Here is a 16212-nt window from a genome sequence, read left to right as displayed (position 1 = left end):
TTTACCATTTGGAATGGAATGATAAAGAACGAAGAGGAAATTAAGTTGGTATTTTTGAGCTTGGAGCACACTAGGAACGCTGTCTCTGCCTTGTTATCCATTAAACATCTGTTTACATAGTGTAGTAGCTGCTAAAGCTAGCCGTAGGGGGAAAACCTGTTAGAATGAAGAAAGCTGCCTTGTGTGCAGCTGCCCACTTGAATATGTAATTCCTGGTCTCTTGAATGAAACATAACTTGAACGTAGGAGTGTTTGTGCTCAGGAGATCAAAACCCTTTACACTTCCACCAAAGCTGCTTGTGATGCATATTTCAGACGCTAGCACTCGAGTGTTTAAAGAAGCTTTTAAACAGAAGCCTTCGTTCTAAGGATCAAGGGGCTGGTTTCTTTCTACTCTCTTCCCCAGATGAGTGCAGTGTTACTGCAGTAAACCGTTCATGTATTCTGTTACACTTGAACTATGAGTGCAGCAATGATACGGTGCCGGGAGTGAAAGAAGACAAGTTGCTTATTTTGGGGTTTTTTCTTTTATTCTTTAGAAAAGCTTTAGAGCTTCATTAACAATTTTAGTACTGTAATGATTATCAAAATGAAATGTTGTTTTCTCTATGTGATTACATTGGATTTATTTGATCCCTCAAAGTAAAGGTTCTGCTGGTGGCAGAACAACTTGCTTCTGTTCTATATATGTATCTAAAGTGCATGTTCACAGCTGTTCCACCTTTCTGACAAAGTGCATGATGTCTTGTGCCAGAAGCTTTGGTTCCTCAAAGGCAGCAAAATGCCCTCCACGTGGCATGTAAGAGTAAGTGATGATGTTCTTGAAGACCTCCTTTGCCCAGACCCGTGGTGTATGTACTAGCTCCTGAGGAAAAAGCTGCAGTCCCTGTGGGAACATACACTGCAAACCTAGAGGACATTAACTAAGTGCCTTTTTGAAAAAAGTCCTGGGGAAATTCTATAAAAACCTCCTGACTCTAGTAATTGCCACAGTCAGCTGGCAGAGCTTCACCGCAGCGACACATTTTGTGGTTTGTACTCTGCTGAAAAGCTTTGCTTGTATTTGAGTCTCCTTGAGTATGAGAATATTATACCCAAAAACGTAAAGTAGAGCCAACTTCGCACACGGTTCAATCTTGAAACGTTTCCTATTTTTAAACTTACCTTGTTTTACAGTTTTGCGATAAATGGCAAGACGCATCACCTCTTTGTGACAGTCAGAAATGAGCCTGCTCAAGTTTACTTTAGAATTTATAGTACCAGCGTAACGAATGAGTTGAGGAAAGGTAAGCTGGCTCGGTCTACAAAGGAAAAGACTCTTCTATTTGTTTGTGTGATCAATCACATGGAATTCCGTTCTGCAGCATTTTCTGGTCAGCCTCTCTTATAGTCATCTTAAAGTCAGTGGCTGTTAGAAGGTGCTTGGTTTGTTAGAAGGTACTGCTCTCCAAATTGCTTCCCCAAGTTTGTGCTTAACACTTGTAGTCGTTAGTTTTATCCACCACTAAGCCGTATGCTTCCTAATTCAGTTTAAACGTCTCTCTTGGAAATGCTCCTGATTTTCTGTTTTGTTTTAACTGAACTGAGCCAGAGATCACATTTGTTTGGTGACTAAGTATATAGACCTGTAGTTTGAACACAAGACTGAATATAGTTTGATATGTCCGCTGCATTGTCTTGGCTACAAGCTACTTTGTGTGAATTACAGGTTCAAAAGAAAAATGACTCAACTATTTTTATCAAAAGAAAATAAGAACTTAGATTATTTTTTTTAACAACTTAAGTTTGCTGTTTTAAAGTAATCTAAATGTTTATACAGGCAAACGTGGTTCAATCTCATTTGCAAATCTTTCTTACACCTACCACTTCATTACCTGGCATCACCTGTTAGACCAGGGTCCTTGGAGATGTTCTCCTTGTAGAATCGCATTGAGGACACAATGGAGGATGTCACGCAATAAATCATCACATTGGCCAAAAGCTCATCAAGAGTGTATTTGCTATTGATAGAAAAAGATGAAGACGTTTCATTGGAAGCTGTTTCTCAATACGCTATATTGGGCTCATGCCCTGAAGAACAGTTGTTCTTGTTCTCCACTTGTTTTCAAGCAGCAAATTAATTGGCACCCATGTGCCCAGAGCAAAACTGCCCGGTGCTGAAGCAGTAGTTTGCAGGCGGTCTGCTGTAAGTTTACACTACTACTTGTCATGTGTAACCTTTCATGCTCAAAATTCAGCTTTGGCCAGTCTTTTACCTATCTCCTCATTAGTTACCATTGCTCATTCTTTTAATGAGTCCTCTCATGGAAGAGCACCTGTTTTCTTACCTTTCCAAGCCTCCATCATCTTTATACAGAAATGATTTATCTCTCCAGGTAGAGAATTTTTCCAATATATATGCAGCAAGCCCCACAGGGGAGTCATTCAGTCCACAACCTAATTCAAGAGAAGAAGAGAACCATTGCAGTTGCCTGGCATTGCAAATACTTCAGTGGGAGTTAAACTGGACTTACATCAATTCTTCAGAGTTTTCTATGAGAATTCAGTAAAGAGTGCGTTTTACTAGCCCTGGTAGTACTTTATTCTTGAAAAGTTCACCCCAATGGAATTTTGGCTATAACTGACAGCACTATAAAGTTGAGCAATTCCTATACAAAAGAAAGTAGGAGTTAAGAAAATCCTCTGGGCTTCTTGGTAATGTGTGGCAGAAAGAGCAAATTCAGATGTAAAGGGATTACACTCTGAAAAGAAATTTCAGATAAACTGTTTGGGAGCACTGTCCTGCTTAGGATGGCTAACTGGGACCCTGAGTGCTGTTCACTTTCTATGTAATTTAAACAACAGTGGAGTGTTGTGTATCTGCTATCTGCTCCTGCCTTTGGGGAATGCTAACAAACATTATAAACACAGCATATTATATCTGTGTTTTAACCTGTAAAACGGGTGGGGATTACTTCAGCAGTGGTAGAGCTTGCCTTGGGAAAATTCCTGTACCACACTCCAGGCTGTAGTTTTACAGTATCCATAGAATTGCCTACTCTCAAGTGTATTTTAGTGTGACTTTAGCACTGAATGACTGCGTAGAAGATGATGCACAATGTGATTTCAATTTAATAGTGGACATAGTTAATGCAAAGTAAGTTTGTGCATTGGCACAACAGTTTCCCTGTGCTGTCAGGCCTAAAGTGATTTGCTACACATCAAAGTCATGTAAATGCTTTGACCAGCAAAGGTAGGGCAGGCTAAAATGTGCCAGCTAACATATGACCCGTCTGGAGGTGAGCATTTTCTGAGCTGAAAGCTGTCTCCGAATCACTGTATTCAACTTTCATGGACTGGATGCTCAGAAATACCAGTCTTGTTTGCAGCTTACTAATGATTCAACCTGTACACATCTTAGGTACCACAGCTTCTGGTGAGTGAAAATACTGTAGCTTTGCTTTAAACCTGCCTAATGAGAACTAAACTGATAATATAGATATTTTTTGAGACTAAGCAGGGAATATGTATTTTTTCCCCCTATTTATTTTCTGCCTTTCACAGTGTGCTACAAAATCCCTGCTCTTCTTTTTTTCCAGGTTAAAGAGTCCTAGACTATGTACAGTGCTTGTAGGGAAGCTGCTTGGTCACTTTAGGGTTCTTTTTCTCCCCTTCTTGTATTCTTTTGATTATAAAATATATTAATGAAACAGGGGTGGAACAGATTCTAAATATCATGGATTTAGTGTTTTGTCTTACTCTCTTTTTGCTTTCTTTAAGAGTTTGTAAGATTCTCTTAAAGTCTGAGCTGGCTGACGTTTCAAAGCACTGTCCTTGACTCTTGGATTCTCTCACATAGCAGCAACCAAACTAGAGCCCATTGTGATTTTCTTCCTCTGCTTAAATTGCTTTGGACTTTGTTGACATCAGTTTTTATTGGCCAGTTTAATCAACCAGTCACTTAACTGCAGAGAGTTACAAAACCATTTATCTTTAGATTAAACCAAACCCTGGATAGGTGTCAGATTTTCACTTAACCATTCACTTTTATCTGTAGAGAAATTAAGATCATATTGAAAGGTACGGGTGCCAGCACAGATTTTTGTGATACTCTCTCTCCCCTGGAACTTGCTTACTTATTTATATTCATGAATTCTCATGTTAACTAGTTATTAACCCATGAACTTAATCTTTTTCTTAAGGCAGTTTAATGTCTTTAAGAACACTGGGGGAAGGAACCTCAACAAAACTTTTCTTGGAAATTAAATATGTTCCATTACTAGATCCACAGCTTCTTGATCCTGCCAGAGCTCTGATATTTGAAGCATGATTTCCCTGTGATATTATCACCTGTAAATGAATTCTCCTTTTAAAAACATTTCTGCTAGTTTTCTGATCAGACACTAGACATACTGGTCTTTGTTTTTCTGGGGGCTGTCTTCATTGTTTGGCTTTTGAAAAGAAAACCCAAAAAACCCCAACCTGGTATCTGGTTTGTCTCCTTTTATTTCTCTGATATTGCAATCAGTTCAAGCAACAGACTAGGCATTAGCTGACGTTTCACTTTGAGTTTCCTCTTTTCCAGTTAAATGCCAGGATGGGGTGCTATTCCTTCTATGGTCTCCGTACCTGATGCCAGTCTGAGACAGCTCTGCTGTCTTTCCTGATGAGGGTTTATTTCAATAAAGGAATACCCCATAATCTTTGATAATATTATACAAATAAATCATGTAACTTTTCTGAGATGGCCATACCTTTCTTCAGACTCCTTATCTACTGGTCCCACTACATCATGCTTCTGGCTTCAGGTATTATGGCTGTGTCTACCTTTCTGCAAGTTTCACATTGCACTTGCTTATGGTATTTTTCTTGTTTTCACCCACATTTATTTCTAGAAGCTTCAATGTCAGGGTCCTGTGCTTTACTTTAAGAGGCTTTTTGCAAAGGGTTTCTTTGCCATAGAGAAGTGGTATGCCATTTAACAGACCTTGAAAAGTGATATTTGTAGTCTCCGTCTTTTTTTAAGCGGTTCCTTTTCACTTCCTTTTACACAGCTCTTGTCCCCATGTCTTGCATTCAGTCACCAGAATTCATTGCTTCTCAAACATGGTTGGCTTTTGTTCAACTATGTGTTTATACGCCTTAAGCAGTCAGTATACAAAGTTCATAGTGATATAGAGAAGGTTCATTACCTGCAGTGTCTGGTTTGGTGGCTTGGATGTGTAAGTATCCAGACTCTCGCAATAGTTCATGTATATTCTTCTGGATGAAAGGATACATACGTCGAACATCTTCCCTAGTAAAGCCTATGAGCCATGGTATATAAGCCCCAAGCATCACGGAAATCATCCTTCTCAAACCTTCTCTGCCAGCGAAGATAAGATTCACAGATCTGAAATCAAGTTAATGAATAGATGCAGCGAATGAAAAGATGGCACGCAGCTTGATGCAAGCAAATGTCAGTTTATTGTACAGAAGCACGAGGTTTTATAGACTTTCAGAAGCTGCGCGTTTTAAACAGATTGGTTCTTGAAGCTAAGCCTTGCATACTAGGCAATCCCCGATTGGTGGTTAACTACCAGCAATTAACTGCAAGGTGTTATCTTTCCTTGGCGCCATCCTTGGCGCCATCCGTCTCCCACCCCCCTGTGCTCTGCAAACATGCCTCATCATGTTAATTGTTGTCTAGACAAGCTCGAGCAAATTCCTCTCAGCTAACTGATTGCCGCGCATGGTCCCAGTTTGCAGACCACTCCTGCATCTCCCCCTTCCTGTTGCACAAAAAGAACCTTTGGAACCGAACAAGTAAAAACAAGGTATAAGTAATAGAACAAATAAAAAAGCAACTAAGACATATTGTCAGTGTCAAAATAACCCACTGTCTCTGTTCCGTACAATTTTACAATTTTCCCTTTTTTGTTTTTGCACAGCTAGTACCAGGTTTGCCATGTTCTGCAGGGCCCTTGCAAACATGACAGCAACCAAGGTAATAGCAAACAAACAATACTGCCAATTGAATGAATGGATGCCTAAAAAGGCTGACATTTTCTCAGATTTTGATAACATGTTGCTGCAATGGGGCGCCTAAAATCCACGCAGCGCATACCATCCAAATCCTCACAGCCATATCCTTGAACCAACAACAAAAAGCAGTGGCAATTTTGACTCACATTCTTAACTGCCTACCAAACAAGGTGATTTAACTCTTTAATGCTTTCCCTGCTGTTACTCTGGATAAGAGAAGAACCGCTGCGACACGTTCCCATCATAGCCTCCTACTACATTAGCATCTAAAGAAAGACAATTATCGACATTCAAAGTGTAAACAATATCATCTTCTTTTGGATTAACATTATACATAGGTGGAAAGGCACACCAAACAAGAACTGGTTCAGTCAAAAACTTCGAAACATAGCATGCCTTCTCTGAACATACCTCTGGGGTCATTCCCTTCGTTCCCTCTTTTTTTATGCAAAGAGAAACACTTCCACCAAAACAGAGAAGCCCCTATTTACATCTCTGAGCCCGGACACAAACCGCAGCTGTATGCGCCACCAGGCTCAGGGCAGGAATCATTCATGCCGTTGCACAGCTATATATCTCTACAAGCGTGCAGACACCCATTAAACACTAGATAACCATGTTCATCTTTCCTATTCTCCTTCACAATACCTAGCTGTTCTCTCATCTCTTGTTAGGTCAAATATTCTCCAGTTTCCTCTCCTGTATATCTCTTCAGACATTCTCTATCCTCCCCTTTTTTGCTTAATTGCGAGGAGGCAAAGGGTGTGTGTAGCTGGGTGACCATGACCTCCTTTATGTTACAATCAACTAAACACTGAATACAGAAAAAAAAGTATGGGAGACATAAGGCAAACATCAATAAGGTGGTTAAAGGTAATTATAATAAATCCTGTAATACTTTCGAGTCATGGCCCAAAGTTTCCCAGCCGTGAGAAGAGACCAAAGGCATCCCGCCCCTGGCTCTGTTGCAGATCTTTGTTTTAAGGCTTTTGAGTTTTGTATACTTTTGTAAATTAACTCGCAGTGGTCACTCAGATTCACTGTAACACATCCTATCAAAGTCTTCACACTTGTGTCCCTGTGCTAATAATAAAAATCAATAGCAACTCGGTTCTGTAGCAACATATGATGGACAGAATCAACATCTGTTAATAAGCCAGAAAAAAAAGAACAGTATTTGTAGTATTACTTTGTTTAGCAAGCTAGCAGCCTAATTTACTAAGCAAGTTAAGAGCGTGTACTATTCTTACAGAAGAGATTAGAGAAGCAAAAATCTGTTATGCTGCATTCCAGAACTCAGCCTGAGAATTACAGTCTGCTGTGAGTTCTGCGTTACAATCATTTGACACATGTTGGGGTTGCGATTGTGAAAGTTGCCCATTTACAATTTTCATTGGCATTATCACAGCTAGTTGTTTTAAAAGCAACCCTTGAGCTTCCTCCTGCTCGACTTGTTGCAAAATGTTCTGAAGCCAATCAATCAAGTTAGTATTAAAGTTAGTGACTCTCTAGGACCCTGCAAGACTGTGGCAAGACTCCCCCATCCTGACTGCCTTAATAGCCATCTCATTCATTTGCAAACAGTTGTCCCTGGGATACCTTGCCTGAGTCACAGAATCGGCACAATTAATTTTCTCCAGCCAACTGCTCATAGTTAACAGCAATTCCCCGATTAAGGTTTTCAATCAAGGCCACTACACATAGCTCACAAAAATCAAATAACCACATCATATACTGTATCAGTTAGTACCATACAAAGCAATGACTTCCAATCATGCAGTGTGAGCGTATAAGGCTCTGCCATCACTTCAAGAAGGAACATAGCAAATGTATTATGAATCCTCCCTTCCCGCACTGCTTTGCTTAACCCTTTAACAGCCTCGTATTGCACAGGCTGCCACTCTGCAGGTTGATTTGTCTGACAAAATACTAAACATGCCATAGCGACTCCCAAATCCCATCACTTAAGTGTTTCCCACTTGCATTCCTGCCACCAATCCCTCAGACTCCCTTTCACCCTCCCCAAAAATACAATCAGTGCATCAGGAGAGACAAGGGGGTGGGGGAAAGGTCTAGCTCCTTTTCCAGATCTATAGGACCTGGATCAAAAGGTTTATCAGTGTCAATGGAATCACTGTCCAAGTTGTCCTGTTCCCGTGCTTGCTCCTGTGTTGTGAGGGTCGCTGCAATCAGTGACAGAAGCTCTGGGGGCAGAGGAGGCGTGGACAGAATCGCCATCGTTGACGGTGTCTTGAGAAGGGTCGCGCTGTCGGTGGAATTTACAGCTTCCTCTGGTTTAGCACCGTTAGTAGAATTAGTCCACACTTGGCAAAGAGTAGTCAGAATTTGCCACCAAGATGCTAAATGCATTCCCGACACGGAGCTCCCCTCTGCGGCAGCATCATACAATTGGCTGCTGTATGTACACACTTTCATTCTTTCAAAGTCTCTAAAGTTTCTTGGCTGCTCACCTGTCTCGATGAGTACAGGTGTTATCCTCGGGGTTTAGGTTGTCCGCCTGGTCCAGACAGCAAGTTCAGCCAAGCCGTCTCCTCCGGAACGCAGCCCTCTTCCACGAGCTGTCTTTTTTCCGTCCTTATTCTTCCAAGGCTTCGGAACACCGCCATAGGGGTCACCATTTGAGGAGACTGAGGCACGGACTCCCTGATCTGACTAGAAGACCCTTCATGAGTCCATATACGTCTCTTTCTGGGGACGAAGCCTGATTCCCCATTACGGATTTCCCACAGCTCACCTCTCAACTCCGGAAGGATTTCTGCCGGCTCCTGCTTCCTTTCAGCAGATCATTCAAAGTTCTGTGGGATTCGCTGCATGTCGCTCAGATAGGCGATTCGAGAGCCCTTCACGTTAGATCCTTAAACGCATCACGTCGGGGTCACCAATTTGCAGCGAATGAAAAGATGGCACGCAGCTTGATGCAAGCAAATGTCAGTTTATTGTACAGAAGCACGAGGTTTTATAGACTTTCAGAAGCTGCGCGTTTTAAACAGATTGGTTCTTGAAGCTAAGCCTTGCATACTAGGCAATCCCCGATTGGTGGTTAACTACCAGCAATTAACTGCAAGGTGTTATCTTTCCTTGGCGCCATCCTTGGCGCCATCCGTCTCCCACCCCCCTGTGCTCTGCAAACATGCCTCATCATGTTAATTGTTGTCTAGACAAGCTCGAGCAAATTCCTCTCAGCTAACTGATTGCCGCGCATGGTCCCAGTTTGCAGACCGCTCCTGCAAATAGAAGGTTAAATCAAGCCATTTTCTGTTTCCAAATTTTCTAGAAAATAAGTCTGACGGGAGCTGTAATAGAAGCATTTCACTAAGCCAAATACATAAGCCCTTCACATTTATCGTGATTTCCAAAAAAATTTGGGAGAGTTAAAAATGGTACAGCTGGTGCCATCTCCATCCAGGAAAGTCCTATACTTCGTGGTACTGATCAGCTGCTGAAAGGCTGAGCTCCTTCCTTTTCTCCCTGCCAATTTTAAATTTATCTCCTTCCTGATGTAGAATGATGATCCTTGAGGTCTCAAATCAAAATGCAGCAGAGCTTACTTCCATGCCTAGTGAAAGAGAAGCCAAACAGCACTCCATTTTTCTCTGTACAACTCTTCCCTAGATAAGGGAGGCCAACAGCATCCTGGCTTGTGTCAGAAATTGCGTGGCCAGCAGGACAAGGGCAGTGATGCTGTACCCAGCACTGGTGTGGCTGCACCTCGAATACTGTGTTCGGTTTTGGGCCTCTCACTACAAGAAAGATGTGTCCAAAGAAGAGCAACGGAGCTGGTGAAGGGTCTAGAGAACAAGTCCTATGAGAAACAGCTGAGGCAACTGGGCTTGTTTAGTCTGGAGGAAAGGGGGCTTGGGGGAGACCTTCTTGCTCTCTAAAACTACAGGAAAGGAGGTTGTAACAAGGTGGGTGTTGGTCACTTTTTCCCAGGTAACAAGTGAGAGGATGAGAGGAAATGGCCTCAAGTCGTGCCAGGGGAGGTTCAGATGGGATATCAGGAAAAATTTCTTCACTAAAAGGTTTGTCAAGCATTGGAACAGGCTGCCCAGGGAAGTGGTAGAGGTATTTAAAAGGTGTGTAGATGTGGCACTTAGGGACCTGGTTTAGCAGTGGACTTGGCAGTGTTAGGTTTATGGTTGGACTCAATGATCTTCAAGGTCTTTTCCAACCTAAATGCTTCTATGATTCTATGAAATTTAGAAAGCGTGAGAATGCAAATACCACTGTCAATGCAAAGCACGTGAATATGACTGAATGCACAGGGGTGGGGATACCCCTGGAGAAAACAAAGCAGAAGGCGATGAGAGGCAGGGCAAACAGAAGGCAGGACCCGGACCGTGGAGCCAGAAGGTAGGGTAAGAACTGGAGAAACCTTCTCTGCACTGATTCCCTTTGCTACTCACTGTGGCAGCATCTGGGCCATGTTTGTGGTAATAAGAGATCCCCAGTCTTCTCCCTGTAGGTAGTATTCTTTGGAGCCCAATCTATTCATCAGCTTATGAAATTTCCGAGCAGTTGCTTTGCTGTCAAAGCCTGTAGGTAAAGAGAAACAGAGGAAACCTGTTTGTCTTGGTGTATCATCCCCTGGCCAAAGATCATGGTCTGACAGAGGCACATGTTTATGCTGCTGTGTAAAGGCACAGTGTGCTATGCTGCTCTGCCTTGCTCCTTGGCAATACAGTGAACACAAGATGGAAATTCAGTGGAAAGTGGATAAAGTGGATAAAGTGGAAAGCAGACCTGGTTTCCAGCTACCATTACCTTCCAGATCTCCACAGCCAGCCCCAGAGCCTCAGCCACATGGGTGTTAGTGCAGAGCCAAGCATCTGCATTCACAAACTGCATTCCCTGGTGAGGGCCAGGGATGACTGAGGCTCCAAGAACCTGGCAATTCCAACAGCGCCTTTTCATCGCTCACCTTTCTGGTGTGGTGCCTCAGAGAAGCCATATCCTGGGATGGATGGGCAGATGACCTCAAACACCATGTCACCCTCATTCAGGCCATGCTCAGCTGGCTCTGTGAGTAGAGCGATGGTCTTGTAGAACTCGTAGAAGGAGCCAGGCCAGCCGTGGACCATCAGCAGAGGTTGAACAGCTCAACTGTGAGGGACATAGGAGGGCTTCACGTGGATAAAATGGATATCAATCCCTGCCACACATCCAGACAGATAAATTAAAGCCTTAGTTCCATCACAGTTTCTGTTCCAAACTCTGAAGAAGGAGGGTGGCAAAACTGTGATTAGCATTCACAGCAGAAGGTACACAATCAACCCATGGCAAGAAGATGCCTAGCTGAAAGGACATGCCTGGTATTTTACCTGTGTCTCATCTTTTACTTACAGACAGAGGTATTGATCCCAGTCCCAGTTACTGGGGTCACAGGAGACTGAGCATCCACCTCCTGAGAAATTGGTCTTACAGTATATAAGTACAGCTGCACTTCAATGAATAGCATAATGCAACCAAGACACGTGCAAAAACATGACTAAATTACAAAATGTGTGGGTGATAAAAAGAGAAACATGGAAAAAGTAAGCGCAGGATATAAGTTTAACCTGCAGATCACTTATCTAAAGTCTGGCTAACCACACCTGGCTAAACTGGGTGGTGGTGGTGGATATTCCAACCTCAGGGCCTGGGTAAATTTTACAGTTTTCAAAGGTGGCTTCAAGGCAATAGCAGAAGAAAACCTCGTTGTTATTTAGTGCAGGTTCAGAGCCAGATGAAGCCCATCTTCAAGCAGATCTAATCTTATCACCACTGTGCAATGATCTTAATCTATAGAGGGTTACTAATAACATAGCCTCCACTACTGATCCTTCATTAAGCTGTTATGCACACTGTTGTCTTAATAGAGTAACCTCTTAAAGCCCCCCATTCTCTCTGTGCATTTCAGAGTGAGACCTGCTCAAGCCACAGAGACCCCCTCACCTTCAATGGTGGTTCGGAAATGGGGATATTTGTTCAGGATTTCCACTTGCTTGCGTCGGTCAAACGGGTTCCTCCAGTAGGCCACCACCTTCTGCAGGTAGCTGGAGGTGAAGCCGTAGCGGAAGGCAGCCCCTTCCAGCTGCGGTGTGTAGCGGGCCTGCTCCAGGCGGCGATGCAGGTCCTGCGGACAGGAGCTCTTGCAAGGCTGGCCAGATGCCTGCATGTGCCCTATGCTAAGGCAGGCATGAACAGGCTCTCCTGGCTCCACCGGCTTCTGTGTCTCTCTCTGGGACACCACAAGCCCTCCTGAAGCAGTGCCATACTCTGTATAACTTCCTGAATCATTTATATGGAGAATATATTTCTCTACAGGTTAGCAGTTCCCCTAGGGCACCCAGGAGTAGTGGGTTCTACGCTTGCCTTACTGCTAACTCGCTTTAGGGTTTTGGGCACTAGGAACTTGCCAGCACTGCCAGCTGAGAGAAGAATAAGCAGCTCAGCCTGTGCTACCGACTGCTAGTTGGCCAGATAATTAGTGACAGGCTTGTAGGGACAGAAGGAAGGACCCCATCCTTCTTCACCCTTCCAACCCTGTCCTCTGCGGAAGCCCCTCAGTCCTGCCCTACTGGTGCCTTTGCTATCCCGGTGCCCTCCCACCCCATTCCACCACTGCAGACCTGCTGTCAAATTCTGCTGCTCAAAGCATGGCCTTTCTGCAGGAGCAGCCCCAGGTTGCATTGAGAGTCTGTGGTCTCAGAAAGCGTAAAGACATTGCAGTGAATCTGAGCTCAAACCCCATTCATAAAGGGCAGTGAGCCAGAGCATCATCTAACGGACCTGCGCTGGCTATTGCCCCCAAGGCATCACCTCAAAGCAGTAAGGTGGGTGATGAACTGGCTCCACCTCGCAGCTTTCTGCCCCTCCTTACCTCCCAGGCACGGGCACCTCAATTTCTTTGTCAGATGTTTCAGTCTTGAAGGGACAGATACTTTCATCTTCTTTCCCTTTTAGAGGTCTTTCATCTGAGCCCCACCATCCATTGCCCATTTCAATAGTCTTGATCTTGTGTCTAGACCTCAGCCAGTAAACCAGCATCCCTCCAACGCCCAGAGCGGCCACAGGGACCAGGACTGCATTCCTCTGAGAACATTCGAATGACCTGGGGAGGCATAAAATTGTTTGCGCCCAACAGAAGTGTCAAGGGTAAAGGGACTATGCTGAGGCTTGTAGTCACATTGGTTGGACGTGAGTAACAAACCCCATGCAGTCAGCAGGGGCTGGGTGTTTCTGTTATTTTTGAAGATCGCAGGCAGGATTTGTGGCAGGGTTACATCTACCGGTGTTTCTTAGGGACCTTAAGCCTTTGCTGATCAGGACTTGTTAATCACAAGGCTTCTCTGTCCCTCTCCTTATGAACCAGGTGTGCCCTGGGAGACAAGGATCAGTAGGATCTGGATCTATCTGTTTTAAGGCAGGTACTGAAGTGAATGGGATAGTAGCACCTGGACAGCTTCAGGAATAAAAACTGCACAGAGTGGGCTGAGGAGCAGAGACAAGAGTTTTCAGCTGCTGGAGACAGCTGGATGTGCTGGACATGCCCCTTGACTGTGCTACATACATAGCTCCCCTACAGATTCAGTCATCTTTTAGGGCAACGCTAGCCCTCCACCATAGCTGTCCATAGGTAAAGGTCTCAACTTGTCTGTCTGGTGCCTCTTTTTCTTACCTAGACAGCAAAGTTTCAGACTTTCTTGAGGTGTAGGAGCTAAGGCGCCAGAGCTGGATTTAACAGACAGACAGCAACGTTTTAAAACCGTTCAAACCCTTCAGCAATCAGTCCTAAATGTAGTGTCCCTTCCCATCCCCCTGACCTGTGCCTCAAGCTCTCCAGCTTCCCTTGGGGATTAGCAGAGCTGTCTGGGGCTATTGCAGGGGGCTCAAAGAAGACTGTGAATGAAGATTTTTTGTCATACAGGGTATGGAAGGGACTATGCTGTGCCCCAGCCCAGGTGCTAATAAAAAGTGAACTCCTCAGCACAGAGCAGCTATTTCACTTACCTGATCCAGGACAAGGTGCCATCCCTAGAAAATGGGGGTGGGGGTGGGGTGGGAAAGATTCTTGGTCTGATAGTGTTGTCTGAATGGTACCATCCCTTGGGGATGGTGTAAGGAACATCCCCTGCCAGCACCATTTACCGCGCAGCCATGGGATCACAAGCTGTTCAGCTGGCTGGCAACAGAGACAGTGTTTCTGGGCTGTGTTTTAGCTGGATAGTTTGTCACCATAATATTCCCGCCTTCAGCACAATTTAGATAAAAGGCACTGAACAACTGGGTAGGTGTCCTTGCGGTGTTTCATCCTACAGAGGGCTGTGTTACTTCAGCCAAGTAAATAGTTTACTTTGGCAGCTGTGTAGCGATAGGTGCCCAGCCTTGGCAGGGGACTTCCAAGCTCAAGGGTTACTCTGCTGCCAGCCACGTGGTACTCATCCTGCCCAGGGCTGGCATGAGGAGCAGCTTGTGGGACCCTTCCCTGTTCAGGTTCAGTGAGCTGCTGTACCTTTGCTACTTCCAACTACTCCTGACTGGATACCAAGCTTTTAGGTCTCATCTGCCCGCAAGAAAAAGGAAACATCCTCGTTGGTTCTCTTTTAGCCTGGTAGATTCTCTTGCAAGAAAAGCAGAATCTAAAATCTACCAAAAAGTTAGAAGCAACAGAGAAAGTCTTGTTACTCTGCAGCTAGATGAGGGAGCTGTTTGGTGTCATAATTACGATGCCTTGAGACAAAAAAAAATTAAAAAGGACAGGAAACTCCATGAAAAACCAAGTCCACTGGGTGTTTCCTGTTGCCTAGTACCCTTTCCCACTGCTACCTGTGATGCAGAACACAGTGCCTGTACTGGACACCCCAGCAGTAGTGAAGGCAATTGGGTAATTGATCTCTGAGACAGTCTATGTGATTTTTAAGGAAGTATCTCCTGAAACCACTCCCAGACAAAGAAGACCAAGAGCTCCTAAGAGCAAACAGTGTCAGCCTCCACCTCCCTGGAGGCTGAGTAGCTTATGCAACAAGTAATAACAACCCCCTGCACTTACATCCTGGAGTTTAGTGAGTCAGAGGCACGAAACCAGTTAGCACGGCAGCAGCACAAACTCGGCACTGCTAACAAAGCAAGCATGTCCCAGAAACAGCTCTCTGAGTGGCACAGAACAAGGCTCAGTCTTATAAAACCTCCTCCCTACCCATGCTCAGGAAAGCTCAGCTGCATGCTCCCACCCACCGATGGCCTGGTGGACCCCACCGGGCCTTTCTCCTGCCCCAACCCTGGGGACCCCTGTTTAGAGTCCCTCCTCCCTGTGCCAAAGAGCTCTCACCAGGCGTTTGGAAGCATCTCCTGCCACATGTCCGCTCCTCCTCGCCTAGCCACAGCTCCCAGCGAAACAGCCCAGGTGTCTCCTCTGCTGGCTTTCTCTTCCGCAGCGACACTCTCCTGGTGACAATGCAAGCTACACCAACCGTCAGTGCCACCTATTGCCTAAACGTGCGCTTGCAAACTAAGTTCAGCAAGAGACAAATGCCAGGTCCTGCACGGGGAGGGAACAGCTCCGTGCATCAGCACAGCTGGGCGCCAGATGCACAGAAAGCAGCTCTGCAGAGCCTGGCCTGAGGTCCTCAGCTGAGCCTGAGCCAACAAGGTGCAGCAAAGGCCGGTGCGTACAGGGCTAGATAGCAAGCTGTTAGCCAGCAGGCTGGGCGAGGTGATCCTTCGCTCTCTTCAGCACTTGTGGGGCCACATCTGGAGTGCCATGTCCAGTGCTGGCCTTGCTGGCAGAGGAAGGGCTGGAGTGAGGCTGCCCACCCTCGGTGGTCAGGGCCACCAGGCTGCTGGGGGGCTGGAGCCATGTGGTGTACCAGGAGAGACAGAGAGACCTGGGCTTGTTCAGCCTGGAGGAGAGAAGGCAAAGGGTGGGGTCTTACTGCTGTCTGCATCTACCTAGTGGAGAGTGTAGGAAAAATGGACCAAGAACAAAAGGCAATGGACGCAAATTGCAAGAAGGGAAATTCTGGTTAGATGTGAGGAAAAATTAGTTCACCATGGACACTGGGACAGGGGCCCAGAGAGGATGTGGGATCTCCATCCTTAGAGGCAATCAAAATTTGACAGGAACAAGGCACTGAGCAACCTGATCTACCTGAACCTGCTCTGAGCAGAAGCTGCGATGAGCTGACCTCCATGTGTCCCTTCTGACCT

The 16212-nt window shown here is 45.0% G+C and overlaps 1 protein-coding gene across 1 annotated transcript; it reads right to left on the bottom strand.

The window, feature by feature from the left end:
- Positions 1-517: 517 nt before the first annotated feature.
- On the bottom strand, positions 518-15378 carry LOC121082205 (epoxide hydrolase 1-like). Its single transcript, XM_040581554.1, is given in 10 exon segments — positions 518-874; positions 876-909; positions 1875-2000; positions 2328-2436; positions 5172-5371; positions 10431-10560; positions 10946-11176; positions 11959-12139; positions 12904-13117; positions 15335-15378. Coding segments are annotated over 10 exon segments (1422 nt in total). The 5' UTR covers positions 15364-15378; the 3' UTR covers positions 518-706.
- Positions 15379-16212: the final 834 nt, after the last annotated feature.

This window comes from Falco naumanni, unplaced genomic scaffold (genome assembly GCF_017639655.2).
Source record: "Falco naumanni isolate bFalNau1 unplaced genomic scaffold, bFalNau1.pat scaffold_42_arrow_pat_ctg1, whole genome shotgun sequence".
NCBI lineage: Eukaryota > Metazoa > Chordata > Aves > Falconiformes > Falconidae > Falco > Falco naumanni.
Note: the sequence above shows the minus strand (reverse complement) of the source record. Positions and strands in the feature narration are given on the sequence as shown.